Source organism: Giraffa tippelskirchi, chromosome X (genome assembly GCF_054371585.1).
Source record: "Giraffa tippelskirchi isolate mGirTip1 chromosome X, T2T-mGirTip1v1.2.pri, whole genome shotgun sequence".
NCBI lineage: Eukaryota > Metazoa > Chordata > Mammalia > Artiodactyla > Giraffidae > Giraffa > Giraffa tippelskirchi.
In genome coordinates, this window is record NC_137289.1 from 80,589,174 (window position 1) to 80,610,177 (window position 21,004).

The 21,004-nt window shown below is 36.4% G+C and overlaps 1 protein-coding gene across 14 annotated transcripts in view; it reads left to right on the plus strand.

Moving 5' to 3' along the window:
- BRWD3 (bromodomain and WD repeat domain containing 3) overlaps positions 1-9,075 on the plus strand; it is a 154,248-nt gene extending 145,173 nt beyond the window's left edge. For 10 of the 14 annotated variants that reach the window (XM_081565930.1, XM_081565928.1, XM_081565932.1 and 7 more), the window contains one exon: positions 176-5,831. In XM_081565930.1, coding sequence (XP_081422056.1) covers positions 176-930 — 755 coding nt within the window. In that variant the 3' untranslated portion in view covers positions 931-5,831. Of the gene's footprint in view, positions 1-175; positions 5,832-8,503 lie in introns of those variants that run through there. The other 4 variants (XR_014075867.1, XR_014075866.1, XM_081565936.1 and 1 more) reach the window with 2 other exon arrangements.
- Positions 9,076-21,004: the final 11,929 nt, after the last annotated feature.

Here is a 21,004-nt window from a genome sequence, read left to right on the forward strand (position 1 = left end):
ACATCTTCCATTTCAAACAGATTTAAATTCATACCCCAACACTCTGTATGGTTTTACCCCATCTGTATTTGGGCACCAAATATTTTTTGACAGATTGTTTCTTTACTTTTGAACCTAAATAATCATCTTATCAATGTCAAAGCTTAACTTTAAAAAATTATTCGTCTTGATTTAGATCACTCCCTTGATGGACCCCTTACAAATGGTGATGGCAGAGAGCCCCGGACAGGAATCAAGAGAAAACTACTTAGTGCATCAGAAGAAGATGAAAGCATGGGAAGAGAAGAGAAAGAGAAAAAAGAAACAAAAGAGAAATCACATTTATCCTCCTCAGAGAGTGGAGAGTTAGAATCCAGTTTAAGTTCTGAAAGTACCTGTGGTTCTGATTCTGACTCTGAATCTACTTCCAGAACAGATCAAGATTATGTAGATGGAGACCATGATTATAGCAAATTCATACAAACTAGGCCTAAAAGAAAACTCAGAAAGCAATATGCCAATGGAAAAAGAAACTGGAAAACGAGAGGCACGGGAGGAAGGGGCAGATGGGGCAGATGGGGTAGATGGAGTAGAGGAGGCAGAGGAAGAGGAGGCAGGGGACGAGGCAGTCGAGGAAGAGGTGGAGGTGGTGGGAGAGGGAGAGGAAGAGGGAGAGGAGGAAGAGGTGCTTCTAGAGGAGCCACCAGAGCCAAACGTGCACGTATTACAGATGATGAATTTGATACTATGTTTTCAGGACGTTTCAGTAGACTGCCTCGAATTAAAACAAGAAACCAAGGCAGGAGGACTGTTTTATATAATGATGATTCTGATAATGACAATTTTGTGTCCACTGAAGATCCTCTGAATCTTGGTACATCCAGATCAGGCAGAGTGCGTAAAATGACAGAAAAAGCCAGGGTTAGCCATCTCATGGGATGGAATTATTAGCAGTTAATAAATTTAGAATAATTTTAAAAATTCAATGGCCTTCTACTGCAGGGAATTTACCAGGAAATCTACAAAGCAAGTTGTGTGGGGACTTCTGCTTCCTTTCACATTGGTGCTTTTCCATTATGCCAGTATACATTTCTTTCAAGACTTTTGATCTCCACACTTCATTTGTTCAAACAAGCCTTATTCATTAGGCCTTAAATTTTAAAAAAATTACACACACACACACACACACACACACACACACACAAACCACAGACACACTACAGATTTACTACATTAAGGGAGCATTCAGCTTCTTAAGAGTAGCATGACATTTTTATCTAAATGGAATATCCCTCTTTTGCTTTTGTATCACAGAAGTATAGCACCTTCTTACAGAGTTTTATATAGTTTGTTTTTGCCATTTTGATTCTTGTACCAGTAATAATAACTTTTGCACAATACACCAATCCTAAAGGCAGCTATTAAATGTTTACAGTTTCTATATTGTAAGAACGATCTGGATTATTTTACTCTTCCCAGGCCAAACTTTCATGAATTGTACTGAACTGAAGTATATATTTATACTACAGTTTTTTTTGGGGGGGTTGGGGGTTCTTAATATGCTTTTCATTGATTTGCTTAATTCATGTTAAAGGTGAGAAAGGGTTGGTGCCTTGTAAATATGTAGCAAATCTTTGTGGTGTGTCCTGATGTGTGCATTAACTTTATTAAAAAAGAATACTTGAGGTATCAATCTAGACAAGGTGCCAAATGCAAAAGTTTCTTGCATCCATTTTCTTTTTTCTGTTATATTTTATTGCATTAATAGAACTTGTGTAGCTTAAAGAATAACTTAAACATTTGAAGAATCCTCATCCACAAAGAATAACTGAATAGTAGCTCAGCTACCTCTATTAACTACAACTACTGGAAACATTAAGAAAAATAGATGCTGTTATTCATTACTGACTAAAGAGAAATAGAACAAGCTTGGTAGGAATGAATACTCATAAGTTATAAGCTGAGAGGTTGTTAATAATTGTATTGGCTCTCAAATTAATAGTTGTAATTAAATTTTCTCAAGTATCAAAAGCTCTACCTTATTAGGCTTTTCTTAGAGCATATTTGTGTAAGTAGACTTGATCTACTGCTTATATATCTCTGCTACCACTTGCTACTTAACAGCTGTGAGTGACTGGTATTGAATTTTAAAATGTAGCACAGCACTTAGTTTGAGTTGGAATGTTTTAGCTAGCTAATATTTTGAATCAATGTAGGTTCTGCTCATACCATTCCAAAGGGTTCTTCTGTTAATCTTTCAGAATAGAACCTGGTTGCACTGCACATTGATATTTTGAGTCATTATTTTATAGATTAAAAATAATCTTTAAACCCTATGGTCTTGTTTACAGCAGTAGAGTGCACATTGGTTCCATAAGTGAGCTTGAGTTCCAAGATCAATTTTACTCCTCAAATTTGAGAGATTGCAAATTTGCTAATTCATTAGATACCTAGATTTTTGACGTAAGAATAATATTGATCTCTGTTTTTGTAACAACCAATTTGCCCATAGATCAAACTTATGGAATAAAAGGAACTTCTTAATATATGCTTAGTAATCCCAGGATATTCCTTAAGCTAATGTATTTGTCTCATGTTTTCAATCATTTCACGCATCTGAAAATCCTTAAGTGCAGAGGAAGGAGTACACACATAGCATTGCTTTTTTGGTTGGGTTGAGTGGGGGGTTTTCTTGGACTAACATCTTTAAGCAATTTTCACTTGCAATAGAAATGATGTTCAGGCTTTAAGAAAGTATTGTGAATTATTAATGGAACTAATTTCTATTTCCTGACAGTAGATCAAGTTTATTTTTGGTTGTTGTAGTCTACTTTTCACTAAACCAAAATTACTTCTGGTTGTAACTCAGCTGCCACTTTTAACCCATAATACAGATTTAAAAACATTCATGTTTAAAACTCTACATTTGATTTTTGGTAAAATGTACTATTTTAGTTATTCATATCTTGGACATTTAGACTAAATTTGTGCCTGTGTTTTCCTGGAATCGATGGCACTTTGGCCTACCCTATTCAAAGTAACATAGTTACTTAAATTCATGGATATATCCAAACGTGTATCATGTATATCGTTTTAGTGTGAAATTTTTTTTCACATTCTTCTATGAAGAGCTGACCTCTTGAAATGTAGAAGAATTGCCATTTGTGTGATTTAGCTATCTCAAGCTTTATTTATAATTTATTTTGAAAGAAAATGGCACATTTATTTCCCAAATGTCAAGATTTTCTAGGTTTAGATAATTAGAATAAAAAGGGTGAAGACATTTTAAAGAATATTTTATATGTAGTGAGATACTGTGAAAATACTAGTGAACAGCATTTTGCTGTAATGTTGATTTCAGTTATTAGGATGTAAAGAGTTAGTCACCAGGGTATGTTAGATGAGCATAGTTTTCACTTACTACATAACAAACAGATAATTTTCTGTTTGCATGCAAATTATTTTAATAAGTGTAAAAATAAAAGTTTGGGAGACAGTGTTTTTACCTTTATATCTGGATTCCTACCCCCCAATTTATACTTTGCTTTTTTTTTTGTAATTAATACCACCTCCTGTGAATGTGTTGTAATTTGTATCACATTGATATTTTATCACTTTAATTTTTTAGAGGTTCTTTAAACCTAAATAAGATCTGGGTTTAGCTATAGCAAAGCAAGTAGGAAGTGAGCTAAGAAATTTGAAAACAAAAGTCCTAAATTTTAAATGACTTTCTAAGAAAAAAGTTACATTTAGGTCCATGAGAGCATATACATGTACAAGCCTATTCCCGTTCTAGATATTAATAGTCAATGAATTGTAATATTTCTCATGAATGCTAATAATGTTTAAATTCCCAGCTTTAAGATTCTAGCATGTGTATCTGTTTATGAAACAGACTGCGTTGCTTCTATGGCTTGCTGTGTGTATCTCTTCCAGCAATAGGATGCTCTCTAAAACATTCACTGGCCTCTTAGTGTAATGACTAAATTTGTGTGTGTGTGTGTGTGTGTGTGTGCACACACATGCACTCATGTGTGCACGTGCACACATCTATATGTAGATTTTTTCCCTCAACTTGACATGTTTTATCTCAGACATAAAAAAAAAAAGTTGTATGGAAGACAGCTGTGTTCACTGTCTACAAGTTCATTGCTTCTGTTGTAAAGCACTTACCCTGTATATATACTGCTTGATTATCCATATCATTATGCCTTCTAGATAAACAGTCTAGGTTTTGTTGTGTACATATGCCCTATTTTTAAAATTTAATTTGCCCTTCTTTCATATGTTTCTTTGTCCGCTTCCTTTCCCAGAGATCAGGCTTGTGCTAGAATTCTTCCATACAGCACTTTGTTTCACCCAGAGGCTAGGAAACTGAGTAAAATTATTAAATCTTATTCTGCACAACTGTGTGCTCAGATATCTAACTCAGCCTTCCAATATTTTAAAGTAAATTTGAGTGATTTATCTTTGTCATTGCTCTTGTTGTAATCCTAGATTGTCATCAGATAATAGCAGAATGATTGAAATAGAAAGATGTGTATGCCACTTCTAACTTTTGATAAAAACTTTTTGGAGAATTTTTCAAAATTTGTATCTTGTAGTGATAAAATTAAACATCTATTACTTGCTTATATATCTCGGGAATTATTTATGCACATTTATCAACTGGTACTTAAGTTTAAAGTTGGCATTTTCTTTTTAAGTTGGAATTTTCACATCCACAGAAGGGAGACTTACTACATAATTTTCAGTATACTTTGATATCCCGCCTTTTAAACAATAACCAACATTTTGAGTTGGGAAATAAATAATTACTTCTGGGGGAAGAAATGGAACTTTCAGCATTTAAAGTTCATTGTTTTAAATGTTAATTCCATCCCCAACATTTTTGTGTTATGTGAGGCTTTATGAAAGTTATTGAAAGTAGAATATTCAAAGATCATTTTCCCAAATTTAACAAGTTTTGATTAAATTTTAATTATGAAGTTAAATTATATTTACGGTGCTGTATTTTGTATAATATGTATTGTCCTCAAATTTCTTGACATTAATTTCTCATATAGTCTTATCCTTATTTCCTGTTCTATCATTTCTCTCCTGCTTGCTCTTACCTTCATTTATCTTTCTGCAATGAAGACTGCGCCTAGTTTAGCAAACTTCAACAAAACTGGCAATTTATGATTCTTTGATGGGAGAAGTACAGTAGAAAGGCCCTGCAGTTTAGAGTTAAGATGTGTTTGTTTATTTATATGTGTGCCCATTTGTTACTCTTTAGACCTATCCTAATTAAATTTAGAATATGATACTTTGACATAAAAGCATTGTAAGTATTTTCTAAAAAAATAAAACTATTGATACATGTTAAAATTGCCATTGGTAATTGACTTTTGAAATCACATACAAGAATATTTAGAAACCCACTTGGGAAATGTGGTTTACATGTGTCACCAGAAACATATTAGGCAGTACTACAAATGTTAATCCTTTAAACAATACTGTGGTGATGGCAATCAGTAATTTATTTCTTTGTCCTGTAACTTATCATCCTTGTCTTTTGTAATTCCTAACAAGTATTAACAAAATTGTACCTTATGTTTGTTCTTAGTATCCGTAAATTTTAAGGTGGAAAATCATTCAGTTAATAGTTGATGTGATGTTGTATATGGACAAAATGTCCATTAAACTAAAATTCAGTAAAGAAAGGTAAACTAAACTGGCTTGGTTTATAAAAGATGTTTTGTTTGGCAGTTATTAGTCATTATAAGCAATTATCTTCAAAGAAAAAAACTGGACTAATTTGTTGCCATTCTTTATGGGATGTTTACAATAAAATTCCAAGTTGTTTGGAATCAGTTGCACTCTTGCTGCTTTGTGCTTCAACTCAGATACTGGAGATAAATTAACAAGAAGAAAGAAATGTGGAGTTACCTTTTCATTATCCAGCTTCAGAGACTGTAACATGTAACTCTTAAGCCTTTCCTTTCTTGTTTCTTGTCATATAGTATTTTGTTGTTATTATTTTAGTCTGAGAAACTAGGGTGCTTCTTCCTATCAAAGAAAATTAAGGGTTTTTTTTTGTTTTTCCTTAGTTGTTTCAGATAATCTTTGGGTCATTTTTAGGTAATAACTATGTTAACATTTCAAATGTGGGCTGTTTGGTACATTAAAAAACAGCCTGCAAAGCTTTATTTAACATTCTGTTTTATAGAGAGAGCTCTTTGAAATGAATAGATTTCTAATGTGTTTAAAGCTTCTTACAAGTTGTAGCAGCTGAGCTTATGAATCGCCACCATTCTCATTTAAATTGCCCACAGAGGCTTAACTATATTATAAATGGTGCTTTGATTCAATGTAGGTGAAGGAGGTAGAGAAGTTAAGGTTAGAGGTAACTTTTGAGCCAGGAAGTGAAGGCTCGTTTAACAAGAATATTCCACTTCTGCAATTAAATGGTTGCTGAGAATTTTCTTCCCAATGGTCAGAACTCCATTTGGTTCAAGGTAAGTAAGCTGGCTAAAGACTGGACTGAATGTTTTATACATACACTGTCTATTTTGTGCATTTAGAATTAAGAAATAAGGTATTTAGAAAAAAATACTACCTTTGCCTTCTAGCATCATCCTATGGCTATGAGAGTAGTCCACATTTTTGCAATATTTGGAGATTGAAGTGGAGATACATTGTTTGCTATTTATGTGTAGTTGCTTGATTGGTTAAAGATAGTCCACTTTAAAGATACAGAAGTGTACATTAAAAATTATTTATTAGCAGGCTCGGATGTTTTCTGACTTCACCTGATAGGTTTTTTAAGATTGTTGTTATTAAGTCGCTAAGTCTTGTTAGACTCTTCTGTGACCCCATGCACTGTAGCCCACCACCTCTGTCCATGGGATTTCCCAGGCAAAAATACTGGAGTAGGTTGCCATTTCTTTCTCCAAGGTATCTTCCTGACCCAGGGATTGAACCCTGCCCTCTCCTGCATTGCAGGTAGATTCTTTACCTCTGAGCCACCAAGGAAGCCTTTTTAAGATAGAAGAAGTAAATAATTTTTTATAACAAAATTTTACAGCAGTATTCAGAGGATCCATTTTTTTCCTAGTTGGGAAGGTCAAGGACAGAGTGCTCTCTACCCTATAGTCTTGAGTTATATGTCCCTGACAATTTAAAACTACTTTTGATAAATGCACAAAATAAATTAAAACCTATGTATTGAGCTGTGGGTTGGTTTTCTTTGGACACTTACGGTTGCTTTCTTACGGATTTTATATAAGTACTTAAAAGGATTTTTTTAATGCTACATATTGTCAGTAAACCAAATATATCATTAAATAAAAAAGAACTTTTTATGGCATCAATGTTTTACTGAATTTTGAAGAAACTTTTTTTCCATTTTTTTGTAACTTTAGTATGTTTTTCCTTTGCCAGCTGTGTCAGTTGCCTTAATGAAGTTACCTCTCACCTATCAATTATAAAACATCTAATAGATAATTCTTTTATTAATTATTAACAAATTAAGCCTTAATTTGACATTGGAGCACTTTTAAAAACAACTTTGAAGCTAGTATCCTTTAATTTGTAAACTTTATGTACTGTAGTTAGATTGCCTTCTCAGCATCTTTATGTTTCTCTTCAGAGAATAAGTTTTATAGTAAATATATGAAGAAATAAAAACATTTTAAATTGCTTGATTTAGGTTACTAATATTACTTGGTGGGATTTATTCATTTTTAAGAATGCTTTTGTGGTTGATTTTTGTCATGTTACAGTTCTAAGTAGTATTTGTATAGCACAATGTTAATTTATATTTGGTATTTTGTGTATTCTGTCAAGTAATTTAAGGCAGTAAAACTCTGAAGGTGTTTTTTAATTTCATTTTTCTTTGCTTTTTAGAAAAAGTTTAGAATATCATGCTAAAATGAGATTTTTCAGCCCAAGTTATACATTAACTCATTTTTTAGAGGATATTTTTGTAAGTATTGGGTATTGTTCACCTAAAACATTAATAATGATATGCTAGTCGTTCTGAATTGTTTCTGTCTGTTAACATTTTTTTTTTCAATTTGGCTGCTCCACATCTTAGTTGAGACATGTGAGATCTAGTTCCCTGATCAGGGATCGAACCCAGGCCCTTGCATTGAGAGCACAGAGTCTTAACCATCAGACCACCAGGGAAGTCCCTATTTGTTAAATTTTCATTTAAAAATTAGAGCAAATCTTGTATACAAGAACATAAGTGTTAATTTTGTCTGATGGTATGGAGTAATAAATGCTTGATCATAGTCACATTGCCTTTCACTTTTGAAGGATGCTATTCATTTTTATTGTTAATTGTGTTGAGTAGTTATCATAGAAAAATACTTATTAAGTGATATATTTCTACTCTCCAGTCACCTCAAAAATATGACTGGTAAATACAATAAGTTTCAACATTGTCAAAATATTAATCTTTTATCACTTTGCTTAATTATTCAGGTAAAAATTGTTGGAAAAAAATCTGAGATAATGAGTTACATTCTTTTTCCAGATACGTATGAAGATCTCCTTCATAAAAGAAGATACTTAACACCAGGAATTTGTAGCCTATATTCTTCGTATCAATGATAAGAGGTGGCTAAAGGAAGACTGGTTTATTCCTTCTCAGACTTGTTTATTTGTTCGTTTTATTAATTCAGTCAATGTGTATTAATTAATCTCAGCCTTTACTGAGTACTTGTTATGTGCCAAGCATTGTGATTTTTTTTAAAGAGCTTTGCAATTTACAAATTTCATCTTTAAGTATATACTCAAGCACCAGAATGACACTATCAGTAAATTCTGTTTTTCAGATCGGAAAAAGTGAGTTTCAGTGAAATCTAGTAATTTGCTGAAGGTCACATGGCTAGTAAACAGAAAAGCCTTGATTAATGCAGACTATCTGCTTCCAGGTTTCTAATCTTAACTTTTGTATTTTATTAATGGGATGATATTTGGTTCCATTTTCCTCTTTTCCATTGTCCATGAAATGAAGGCTGCAAAGTCATACAGTGTGTACTTTGAAGGTCACATTTCTTTTTGCTTATGGCTAAGATTATTTAATAAAGGAGACATTAAGATGTGGATCTTTATGCCTCTTAGTACTTTGGGGAGGTAGTTAGGAGCTAAAAATTTTAAAGATATCAGATTTATAAGTAGGAAAATACATATCTTATGCATACTTACACAAAGGTAATATCTAAGGAAAATCAAAGAATTTACTTATATCTTATTTTGAGGATTAATTCTGCTAATAGTCTATACAAGTGTCCTTTTCAGTGCATGATACAAAATTTATTGGTTATCACTACTTTACACACTGTGGTCTCATAATCTTTGCTTATATTAGGATAATATAACCTAGAAACCTGGGTTGAGGCCTTGTGCTGTGGTTGGACACCATTCTGTGGCCTAGCTTGTATGCTTAACATGTGTTTTGATGCAAAGAGTCTGACTCGAGTCAGGTACTGTGGTTATGGTGGAGGGTAAGGGGAGAAAGGGAAGCTGAGGGGAAACTTACAAATTTCTAAAATCATCTTAACTAGAGGAGAGAGAGCAATGGGATTTGGTGGGTTAATGAGAAATAAAATTCTCTAGTGTTAAGGTTGCCAATGATGCCAGATAAGATAGCAACCTAAAATATGCAGATGATACCACTCTTAATTGCAGAAAGTGAAGAGGAACTTCAGAACCTCTTCAGAGCCTCTTGATGGGGTGAAAGAGGAGAGTGAAAAAGTTGGCTTGAAACTCAGCATTAAAAAACTAAGATCATGGCATCTGGTCCCATCACTTCATGAAAAATAGAAGGGGGAAAAGTGGAAGCAGTGACAGATTTTATTTTCTTGGGCTCCGACATCACTGTGGATAGTGACTGAAGCCATGAAATTAAAAAGATGCTTACTACCTTGGAAGGAAAGCTATGACAAAGCTAGAAAGCATATTAAAAAGCAGAGACATCACTTTGCTGACAAAGGTCTAGCTAGTCAAAGCTATATTTTTTCTAGTAGTCGTGTACAGATGTGAGAGTTGGACCAAAAAGAAGGCTAAGCACCCAAGAATTGATGTTTTCAAATTATGGTACTGGAGAAGACTCCTTGGACTGCAAGGAGATCAAACCAGTCAATCTTAAAGGAAATCAACCCTGAATATTTATTGGAAGGACTGATGCTGAAGCTCCAATACTGTGACCACCTGATGCAAATAGCTGACTCATTGGAAAAGACCCTGATGCTGGGAAAGACCAAAGGCAAAAGGAGAAGGGGGTAGCAGAGGATGAGGTGATTAGATAGCATCAATATCTAACTCAATGGACATGAATTTGAGCAAACCCCAGGAGCTAGTGAAGGACAGGGGAGCCTGGCGTGCTGCAGTCCATAGGTTTGCAGAGTCGGACACGACTTTGCAACTGAACACCAAGTGTTTAGGATTTGAGTACCTAAGGATACTTGTACCTTCAAGTACAGCAGCCTCAGAAACAGGTTTGGGGAAGCTCCACCTGAGTTTTATTTTTTTGAGGGGAGTGAGTTGGAAAGGGATTGTTTGTGATAGGTGAGATTTTAATGTCAGAATTGATACATTAGTGATCGATTTCTTGAGAGCTCAACACTACTGAGAAGGTATTATTAGCCCTATCTTGCAAATGAGGAAACTTGAGGTGTAGAAAAGCAAACAACTTGCCCAATATCACACAGCTAATAAATGGCAGGGTTTACACTCAGTTCTGTTTCCAAAGCCTGTATGTATATTTAACTGTTATTACACATGCCACTTCCCATTAGTCTATTTTAACCCTAGATCTGTCAGAGACTGACTGAGTGGCTTTGGCCAATTTCCTTTTCTTTCTTGGTTTCAGTTGTCTTTAGCTATACAAGGGTGAAGTTGATCATTAAATGATTTCTAAGGTCCTTATGAGTTTATTCTCTTAATTTTTTGCATATTTATGCATTTTCCTAATCTCCAAAATATACTTTCATTGGAGACTTGATTTTCTTAGATTTTTGATAACCCTTATATTGTATGGATTAAAGTTATTCATTTGAAGACAAATATCTTATCCGAACTACTTTAGGATGTTTCCATTTTCATAAAGGAAGGCTTACAAAATACAATTTTAAGTGTAAAGAAAGAATTTAAAAGGTTAATTTTTAGCATGACAGTGGGAGGCTCAAAAGGGAGAGAAATATGTATACATATAGCTGATTCACGTTGTAGAGCAGAAACTAACACTATATTGTAAAGCAATTATACTCAAATAAAAAATTAAAATAACAGGACTCGGGTGGAAAAAAAAAAAAAAAACAGGCCAATATGTAGGCAGGCTAGTTTGCAGGAGAGAGCTGGGGAATGAGAATTCTTCAGGTCACGGCAAATATCAAACACAGACTTCAAAACCTTTAGTTTGTAGAGCAATTTATGCAAATAGGCATTGTTTTTTTTTTTTTTTTTTTTTATAAATTTATTTATTTTAGTTGGGGGCCAATCACTTCACAACATTGCAATAGTTTTTGCCATATATTGACATGAATCAGCCATGGGTTTACATGTGTTCCCCCTCCTGGACCCCCCACCCACCTCCCTCCCCATCCCATCCTTCTGGATCATCCCATTGCCCCGGCCCTGAGCCCTTGTCTCATGCATCGAACATGGAATGGTGTTCTGTTTCACATATGATAATATACATGTTTCAATGCTATTCTCCCAGAACGTCCCACCCTCACCTTCTCCCTCAGAGTCCATAAGATTGTTCCATGCATCTGTGTTGAAAAGAATTAAACCATCAGTCTGTAATTAATGGAGTTTAACAGCTGGGTGCAGTCAGTAAAAGAGGAAGAGACCCCTTCTCAAATCACTGTCATCCCAGACTGATTATAGGCATACTAGAAACTGAAACTCCCTGAGGTACAACGTTAGACTCTTAACACTGTGGGAGGAGAAATGGACCTCATTAAAATCATCTAATCAGTTACTAAACAAATAAGCAAATAACAATAATAAGCCCAGAGTTGCTACAATATATTGTTTTAAATGTCCAGTTGCCAACAAAATAGTCATGAGACAAAAAGTGAAGGCAAACGGCAAAAGTAAACTCAACTGTATATGTGACCTTAGATGTGAAAGGATTAAACAATACAATCAAAAGGTAGATATGCTGGACTAGATTAAAAAACACAACAACAACTATACATTGTATACAGGAAATATTTTAGATTTAAAGATACAAATAGGTGTAAAGTAGAAGGATGGCAAAAAGAGAGGGTAGAGTAAATATAAGCAAAAGTAGACTTTAAGACAAAAACGTACTAGCAATAAAAGGTATATTTTAGAATAAAAGGGTCAATCTTTAAGGAAGATCATTATAAATCTTCGTGTACCTAACAACAGCCCCAAACACATGCAGCAAAAAGTGACAGAATTAAAGGATAGTTAAAACAGTATTTGGGGACTCAGTTTCCCACCTTCAATAATGAGTAGACTAACTAGGAAGAAAATTAAAGATACAAAAGGTTCAAGCAACACTCTACTCCAACTAGACCTAACATATGTAGAACACCATCTAGTAATAGCAGAATACACATTATTTTCAAGAACACATGGGGTATTCTCCAGAATACACCATATTCAATGCCATAAAACAAGTTTTGATAGGTTTAAAGGATTAAATCATGCTAAGTATGTCTTCCCATTGTAGTGGAATGAAATTGAAAGCAAACAACAGGAGGGAATTGGAAAATTATGTAAAACAACACTCTGTTAAATAACCAATAGACCAAAGGAAATTATAGGAGAAATTGGAAAATAATTGATATGAGAAAAAATAAAACACAAAACCAGCAAAAGGAGTACTCAAAGCAAAATTTATAGTTGTAAATACCTATATAAAATGGAAGAGGGTGTTTACTGGCAGTTCAGTGGTTAAGACTTCATATTCCCAATGCAAAGGGCATGGATGCAATACTAGGTTGCAGGACTAAGAACATGCGTGCTGCACAGTGATGCCAAAAATAATATATATAAAATGGAAGAAGGCTCTCAAGTTAATAACCTAACCTTTCACTTTAGCAAATTAGAAAAAGAACAATCTAAACCCAAAACAAGGGGGAGGAAGGGTATGGTAAAGATTAGAGTGGAAATAAATGAAATAGAGAATAGAAAAACAATAGAGAATATTTTAAAAAGTCAACTCTATGAATGGATCAACAAAACTGAAAAATCTTTAGTCACACTAAGAAAAAAATGAGACTCAAATTACTAAAATCAAAAGTGTAAGACTTTACCTTCTACCTTAAAGAAATCCAAAGGATTATTAGGGAATACCAATACACCATGAATAATGGTGTATTAGTCTGCTATGTCTGCCATAACAAAATACCACAGACCATGGACTTTAAACAATAGAAATTTCACAGCTGTAGAGAGTAGAAGACCACAGTGCTGGCAGATATGTTTTCTTCTGAGGCCTCTCTCTTTCACTTACAAATGGAAGACCTCTTGCTCTTTCCTCACACAGAGGAGCGTGCATCCCTTGTGGCTCTTTCTCATCTTAGGAGGGCACCAATCATACTGGATTAGAGCCCCATCCTTGTGACCTCATTTGACAATTGCCTCCTTAAAGACTCTTTCAAAATACAGTCATATTAGGGGTTAGAGCCTCAACATACGGGGCAGAAGTCCACAATTGAGTCCATAACAACTGCATACCAACAAATTAGATAACACATGAAATGCACAAATTCTTAAAATGACACAAACTGCCCAAACTGACAGAATAAACAGAAAATCCAAACAGAACTTTAGCAAGTGTTATGGACTTAATGTTTCTGACTCCCAAAAGTTCATATGTTGAAACCACAACTCCCAGCAGGATGATATTAAGAGGTGATGCTTTTAGGAGGTAATTAGGTTTAGGTGAGGTGATTAGGGTGAGGCCCTCATGATAATAATAGAGTCCTTATAAAAGTTGTTTTTTTGGGCTTCAAAATCACTGCAGATGGTGATTGCAGCCATGAAATTTAAAAGACGCTTACTCCTTGGAAGAAAAGTTATAACCAACATAGACAGCATATTAAAAAGCAGAGACATTACTTTGCCAACAAAGGTCCGTCTAGTCAAGGCTATGGTTTTTCCAGGAGTCATGTATGGATGTGAGAGTTGGACAGTGAAGAAAGCTGAGCACCGCAGAATTGATGCTTTTGAACTGTGGTGTTGGAGAAGACTCTTGAGAGTCCCTTGGACTGCAAGGAGATCCAATCAATCCATCCTAAAGGAGATCAGTCCTGGGTGTTCATTGGAAGGACTGATGTTGAAGCTGAAACTCCAATACTTTGGCCACCTGATGCAAAGAGCTTACTCATCTGAAAAGACCCTGATGCTGGGAAAGATTGAGAGCAGGAGGAGAAGGGGACGACAGAGGATGAGATGGTTGGATGGCATCACCGACTCAATGGACATGAGTTTGAGCAAGCTCTGGGAGTTGGTGATGAACAGGGAGGCCTGGCGTGCTGCAGTTCATGGGGTTGCAAAGAGTCAGACACGACTGAGCAACTGAACTGAATTGAACTGAAGAGTTGTTTGGCCTGAGGAGAGCCAACCCTGGAGTCTACAGGCTCTATAGTAGGTGGTGACTCCCAAGAGGATGTATGCCAGGGGTCACCTCCCAGGACTGCTGCTGCCAGTGCCCCTGTCCCCGAAGTGAGTCACTGCCAACCCATGCCTCCACAGGAGACCCTCCAACACTAGCAATCAGAATCCCAGAAGACACTGAAATCTCTTTTCAACTGAAGCTTGTTGCTGTTCAGTTGCTCAGTCACGTCCAACTATTTGCGACCCCATAGACTGCAGCACACCAGGCTTCCCTGTCCTTCACTATCTCTCTCGGAGTTTGCTCAAACTCATATCCATCAAGTCAGTGATGCCATCCAACTATCTCATCCTCTGTCACCTCCTTCTCCTGCCTTCAATTTGTCCCAGTATCAGGGACTTTTTCAGCGAGCCAGCTCTTCATATCAGCTGGCAAAGTATTGGAGCTTCAGCTTCAGCATTAGTCCTTCCAATGAATATTCAGGGTTGATTTCCTTTAGGATTGACTGGTTTGATCTCCTTTCTGTCCAAGGAACTCTCAAGAGTCTTCTCTAGCACCAGTTTGAAAGCATCAGTTCTTTGGTGCTTAGCCTTCTTTATGGTCCAACTCTCACATCCATACATGACTACTGGAAAAACCATAGCTTTGTCTAGACGAATCTTGGTCAGCAAAGTGGTGTCTGCTTTTTAATACACTGTCTAGTATTTAATACACTGTCTAATATGCTGTCAGTTGAAGCTACTTCAGGTTATTCCTATCTTCTAGATACCTTTTGATTCAAAGAACACCTGACTTGAGTTCAGTTTATTAAACTGAACTTAAAAGTTTTGAGAGAGATTAATTAAACTTTGAGTCAGCCAAAGAAAAAGCAGCAACAGATGGGGGATTTACTTTAAGTGATTTTTGTTACCAGGCAAGACAAGACTGGCAACAACATGAGCCTGAAGGGGTTCAGAATGAACCTCCCAAAAATGCAGCACATTGGGATGTAGACTATTTTGAGCTGAAGGCAATCAAGAACTAGAAGACTTAAAAAATGTTACCTCTCCCTTAGATACCTAAAGTAATTTAGATAATGGGCCTGTCCTGTGAAAGAATTATTTCCAAGAGATCACTTTTTCTCTGAATGACTGATTTGTATGGCAGAATAAACATCTAGTTACCAATCATCTTCTTCCCATATAGTACTGTGAATCACCCACCTCCCCTTTGAAGCTCCAGGGCCCTAATCCCATTTCTTAGCTCAACATGACATATGCTCTGTTGCTCTGTTGAGTCCAACTCTTTGTGACCCCATGGAATGTAGCCCACCAGGCTCCTCTGTCCATGACTTTTTCCTGTCAATATTATTGGAGTTGCCATTTCCTCTTCGAGGGGATCTTCCTGACCCAGGGATTGAACCTAAGTCTCCTACATTGGCAGGTGGATTCTTTACCACTGAGCCACTTGGGAATCCCTCAACATGGCATATAAACCTCAACTGCCCAACTTGTCCTTAGGTCTCCTTGTCTTTGTGGAGCCCCTTGTGCATGCTAAGTCACTTCAGTCATGTCTGACTCTGTGACCCTATGAACTGTAGCCTGCCAGGCTCCTCTGTCCGTGGGATTTTTCAGGAAAGAATACTGTACATGTGCAATTAAATTTTAATCTGTTGGGACTTCCTTGGTGGTCTAGTGGTTAAGAATCCAACCTTGCAATGCAGAAGATGTGGGTTCAGTCCCTGGTCAGGGAACTAAGATTCTACCTACCACAGAGAAGCTAAACCTGTGCCTCACACCTACTGAAGCTCATGCACCACACCTACTGAAACCCATGCACTACACCTAGAGAGTTCATATGCCACAACAAAAAATCCTGCATTATGTGATGAAGATCTCAAGTGCCTCAACTAAGACCTGATGTAGCCCAAAAAATAAATATAATTTTAACCTGTTAAAAAACAGTGTCCTTATAAGATGAGAGACTAGAGCCTTGCTCTATATACATGTAAGGATACAATAAGAAGATGGCTGTTGAAAGCCAGGAAAATGATGCTCACCAGCTATTGAATTTCCCATTACATTGATCTTAGACTTTCCAGCCTCCAGAACTGTGAGAAATAAATGTTTGCTGTTTAAGTTATCCGCTCTGGTATTCTTGATGTAGAAGCCTGAACTCAGACAAGTAAACTTAATTCAAAATTTTAACATCCCACAGAGAAAACCCGTTTTGCAGTTGAGCTATTTCAAATCCTAAAAGATGGTGCTCTTAAAGTGCTACACTCATTATGCCAGCAAATATGGCAAACTCAGCAGTGGCCACAGGACTGGAAAAGGTCAGTTTTCATTCCAATCCCAAAGAAAGGCAATGCCAAAGAATGCCCAAACTACTGCACAGTTGCACTCATCTCACACACTAGCAAATAATGCTCAAAATTCTCCAAGCGAGGCTTCAACAGTATGTGAACCATGAACTTCCAGATGTTCAAGCTGTGTTTAGAAAAGGCAGAGGAACCAGAGGTCAAATTGCCAACATCAGTTGGATCATCAAAAAAGCAAGAGAGTTCCAGGAAAACATCTCCTTCTGCTTTATTGACTATGCCAAAGCCTCTGACTGTGTGGATGACAACAAACTTTGGAAAATTCTCAAAGAGATGGGAATACCAAACCACCTTACCTGCCTGCTGGGAAATCTGTATGCAGGTCAAGAAGCAACAGTTAGAACCAGACATGGAACAATGGACTGCTTCCAAGTGGGGAAAGGAGTACATCAAGGCTGTATATTGTCACCCTGCTTATTTAACTTATATGCAGAGTATATCATGCAAAATGCCTGGCTAGGTGAAGCACAAGCTGGAGTCAAGATTGCTGGGAGAAATATCACTAACCTCAGATACACAGATGACACACGCTTATGGCAGAAAGCAAAGAAGAACTAAAGAGCCTCTTGATGAATGTGAAAGAGGAGAGTGAAAAAGTTGGCTTAAACTAAACATTCAAAAAATTCAGATCATGGCATCCAGTCCCATTGCTTCATGGCAAATATATGGGGAAACGATGGAAACAATGACAGATTTTATTTTGGGGGGCTCCAAAATCACTGCAGGTGGTGACTGCAGCATGAAATTAAAAGACGCTTGCTCCTTGGAATAAAAGCCATGATAAACCTCAGTTCAGTTCAGTCGCTCAGTTGTGTCTGACTCTTTGCGACCCCATGAACTGCAGCACGCCAGGCCTCCCTGTCCATCACCAACTCCCGGAATCCACCCAAGCCCATGTCCATCGAGTCGGTGACGCCATCCAACCATTTCATCCTCTGTCGTCCCCTTCTCCTCCTGCCCTCAATCTTTTTTTTTTTTTTTTGCCAATGAGAAAGATGTTTATTTCTTTTTTTTTTTTTAATAAATTTATTTATTTTAGTTGGGGGCTAATTACTTTACAATATTGTAATATTTTTTGCCATACATTGACATGAATCAGCCATGGGTTTACATGTGTTCCCCTTCCTGGACCCCCCACCCACCTCCCTCCCCATCCCATCCCTCTGGGTCATCCCATTGCCCCGGCCCTGAGCCCTTGTCACATGCATCGAACATGGAATGGTGTTCTGTTTCACATATGATAATATACATGTTTCAATGCTATTCTCCCAGAACGTCCCACCCTCACCTTCTCCCTCAGAGTCCATAAAATTGTTCTATGCATCTGTGTCTCTTATTCTGTCTCGCATATAGGGTTATCGTTACCATCTTTCAAATTCCATATATATGCATTAGTATACTGTATTGTTGTTTTTCTTTCTGGCTTACTTCACTCTGTATAATGGGCTCCAGTTTCATCCATCTCAGTAGAACCGATTCAAGTGTATTTTTTTAATGGCTGAGTAATATTCCATCGTGTATATGTACCACAGCTTCCTTATCCATTCGTCTGCTGATGGACATCTAGGTTGCTTCCATGTCCTGGCTATTGTAAACAGTGCTGCGATGAACATTGGGGTACACGCGTCTCTTTCAATTCTGGTTTCCTCGGTATATATGCCCAGCAGGGGGATTGCTGGGTCATATGGCAGTTCTATTCCCAGTTTTTTAAGGAATCTCCACACTGTTCTCCATAGTGGCTGTACTAGTTTGCATTCCCACCAACAGTGTGAGAGGGTTCCCTTTTCTCCACACCCTCTCCAGCATTTATTGCTTGTAGACTTTTGGATAGCAGCCGTTCTGACTGGTGTGAAATGATACCTCATTGTGGTTTTGATTTGCATTTCTCTAATAATGAGTGATGTTGAGCATCTTTTCATGTGTTTGTTAGCCATCTGTATGTCTTCTTTGGAGAAATGTCTGTTTAGTTCTTTGGCCCATTTTTTGATTGGGTCGTTTATTTTTCTGGAATTCAGCTGCAGGAGTTGCTTGTATATTTTTGAGATTAATTGTTTGTCTGTTGCTTCGTTTGCTATTATTTTCTCCCATTCTGAAGGCTGTCTTTTCACCTTGCTTATAGTTTCCTTTGTTGTGCAAAAGCTTTTAATTTTAATTAGGTCCCATTTGTTTATTTTTGCTTTTATTTCCAATATTCTGGGAGGTGGGTCATGGAGGATCCTGCTGTGATTTATGTCGGAGAGTGTTTTGCCTATGTTTTCCTCTAGGAGTTTTATAGTTTCTGGTCTTACGTTTAGATCTTTAATCCATTTTGAGTTTATTTTTGTCTACGGTGTTAGGAAGTGTTCTAGTTTCATTCTTTTACAAGTGGTTGACCAGTTTTCCCAGCACCACTTGTTAAAGAGATTGTGTTTTCTCCATTGTATATTCTTGCCTCCTTTGTCGAAGATAAGGTGTCCATATGTGCGTGGGTTTATCTCTGGGCTTTCTATTTTGTTCCATTGATCTATATTTCTATCTTTGTGCCAGTACCATACTGTCTTGATGACTGTGGCTTTGTAGTAGAGCCTGAAGTCAGGCAGGTTGATTCCTCCAGTTCCATTCTTCTTCCTCAAGATTGCTTTGACTATTCGAGGTTTCTTATATTTCCATACAAATTGTGAGATGATTTGTCCTAGTTCTGTGAAAAATACCATTGGTAGCTTGATAGGGATTGCATTGAATCTATAGATTGCTTTGGGTAGTATACTCATTTTCACTATATTAATTCTTCCAATCCATGAACACGGTATATTTCTCCATCTGTTTGTGTCCTCTTTGATTTCTTTCATCAGTGTTTTATAGTTTTCTATATATAAGTCTTTTGTTTCTTTAGGTAGATATATTCCTAAGTATTTTATTCTTTTTGTTGCAATGGTGAATGGTATTGTTTCCTTGATTTCTCTTTCTGTTTTCTCATTATTGGAGTATGGGAATGCAAGGGATTTCTGTGTGTTAATTTTATATCCTGCAACTTTACTATATTCATTGATCAACTCTAGTAATTTTCTAGTAGAGTCTTTAGGGTTTTCTATGTAGAGGATCATGTCATCTGCAAACAGTGAGAGTTTTACTTCTTTTCCTATCTGTATTCCTTTTATTTCTTTTTCCGCTCTGATTGCTGTGGCCAAAACTTCCAAAACTACGTTGAATAGTAGTGGTGAAAGTGGGCATCCTTGCCTTGTTCCTGACTTTAGGGGAAATGCTTTCAATTTTTCACCATTGAGGATAATGTTTGCTGTGGGTTTGTCATATATAGCTTTTATTATGTTGAGATATGTTCCTTCTATTCCTGCTTTCTGGAGGGTTTTTATCATAAATGGATGCTGGATTTTGTCAAAGGCTTTTTCTGCATCTATTGAGATAACCATATGTTTTTTTTCTTTCAATTTGTTAATGTGGTGTATTACATCGATTGATTTGCGGATGTTAAACAAACCTTGCATTCCTGGGATAAAGCCCACTTGGTCATGATGTATGATCTTTTTAATATGATGTTGGATTCTGTTTGCTAGAATTTTATTAAGGATTTTTGCATCTATGTTCATCAGTGATATTGGCCTGTAGTTTTCCTTTTTTGTGACATCTTTGTCTGGTTTTGGAATTAGGGTGATGGTGGCCTCATAGAATGAGTTTGGAAGTTTACCATCTTCTGCAATTTTCTGGAAGAGTTTGAGTAGGATAGGTGTTAGCTCTTCTCTAAATTTTTGGTAGAATTCCACTGTGAAGCCGTCTGGTCCGGGGCTTTTGTTTGCTGGAAGATTTCTGATTACAGTTTCGATTTCCGTGCTTGTGATGAGTCTGTTAAGATCTTCTATTTCTTTCTGGTTCAGTTTTGGAAAGTTATACTTTTCTAAGAATTTGTCCATTTCTTCCAAGTTGTCCATTTTATTGGCATATAGCTGTTGGTAGTAGTCTCTTATGATCTTTGTATTTCTGTGCAGTCTGTTGTGATCTCTCCATTTTCATTTCTAATTTTGTTGATCTGATTCTTCTCCCTTTGTTTCTTGATGAGTCTGGCTAATGGCTTGTCAATTTTG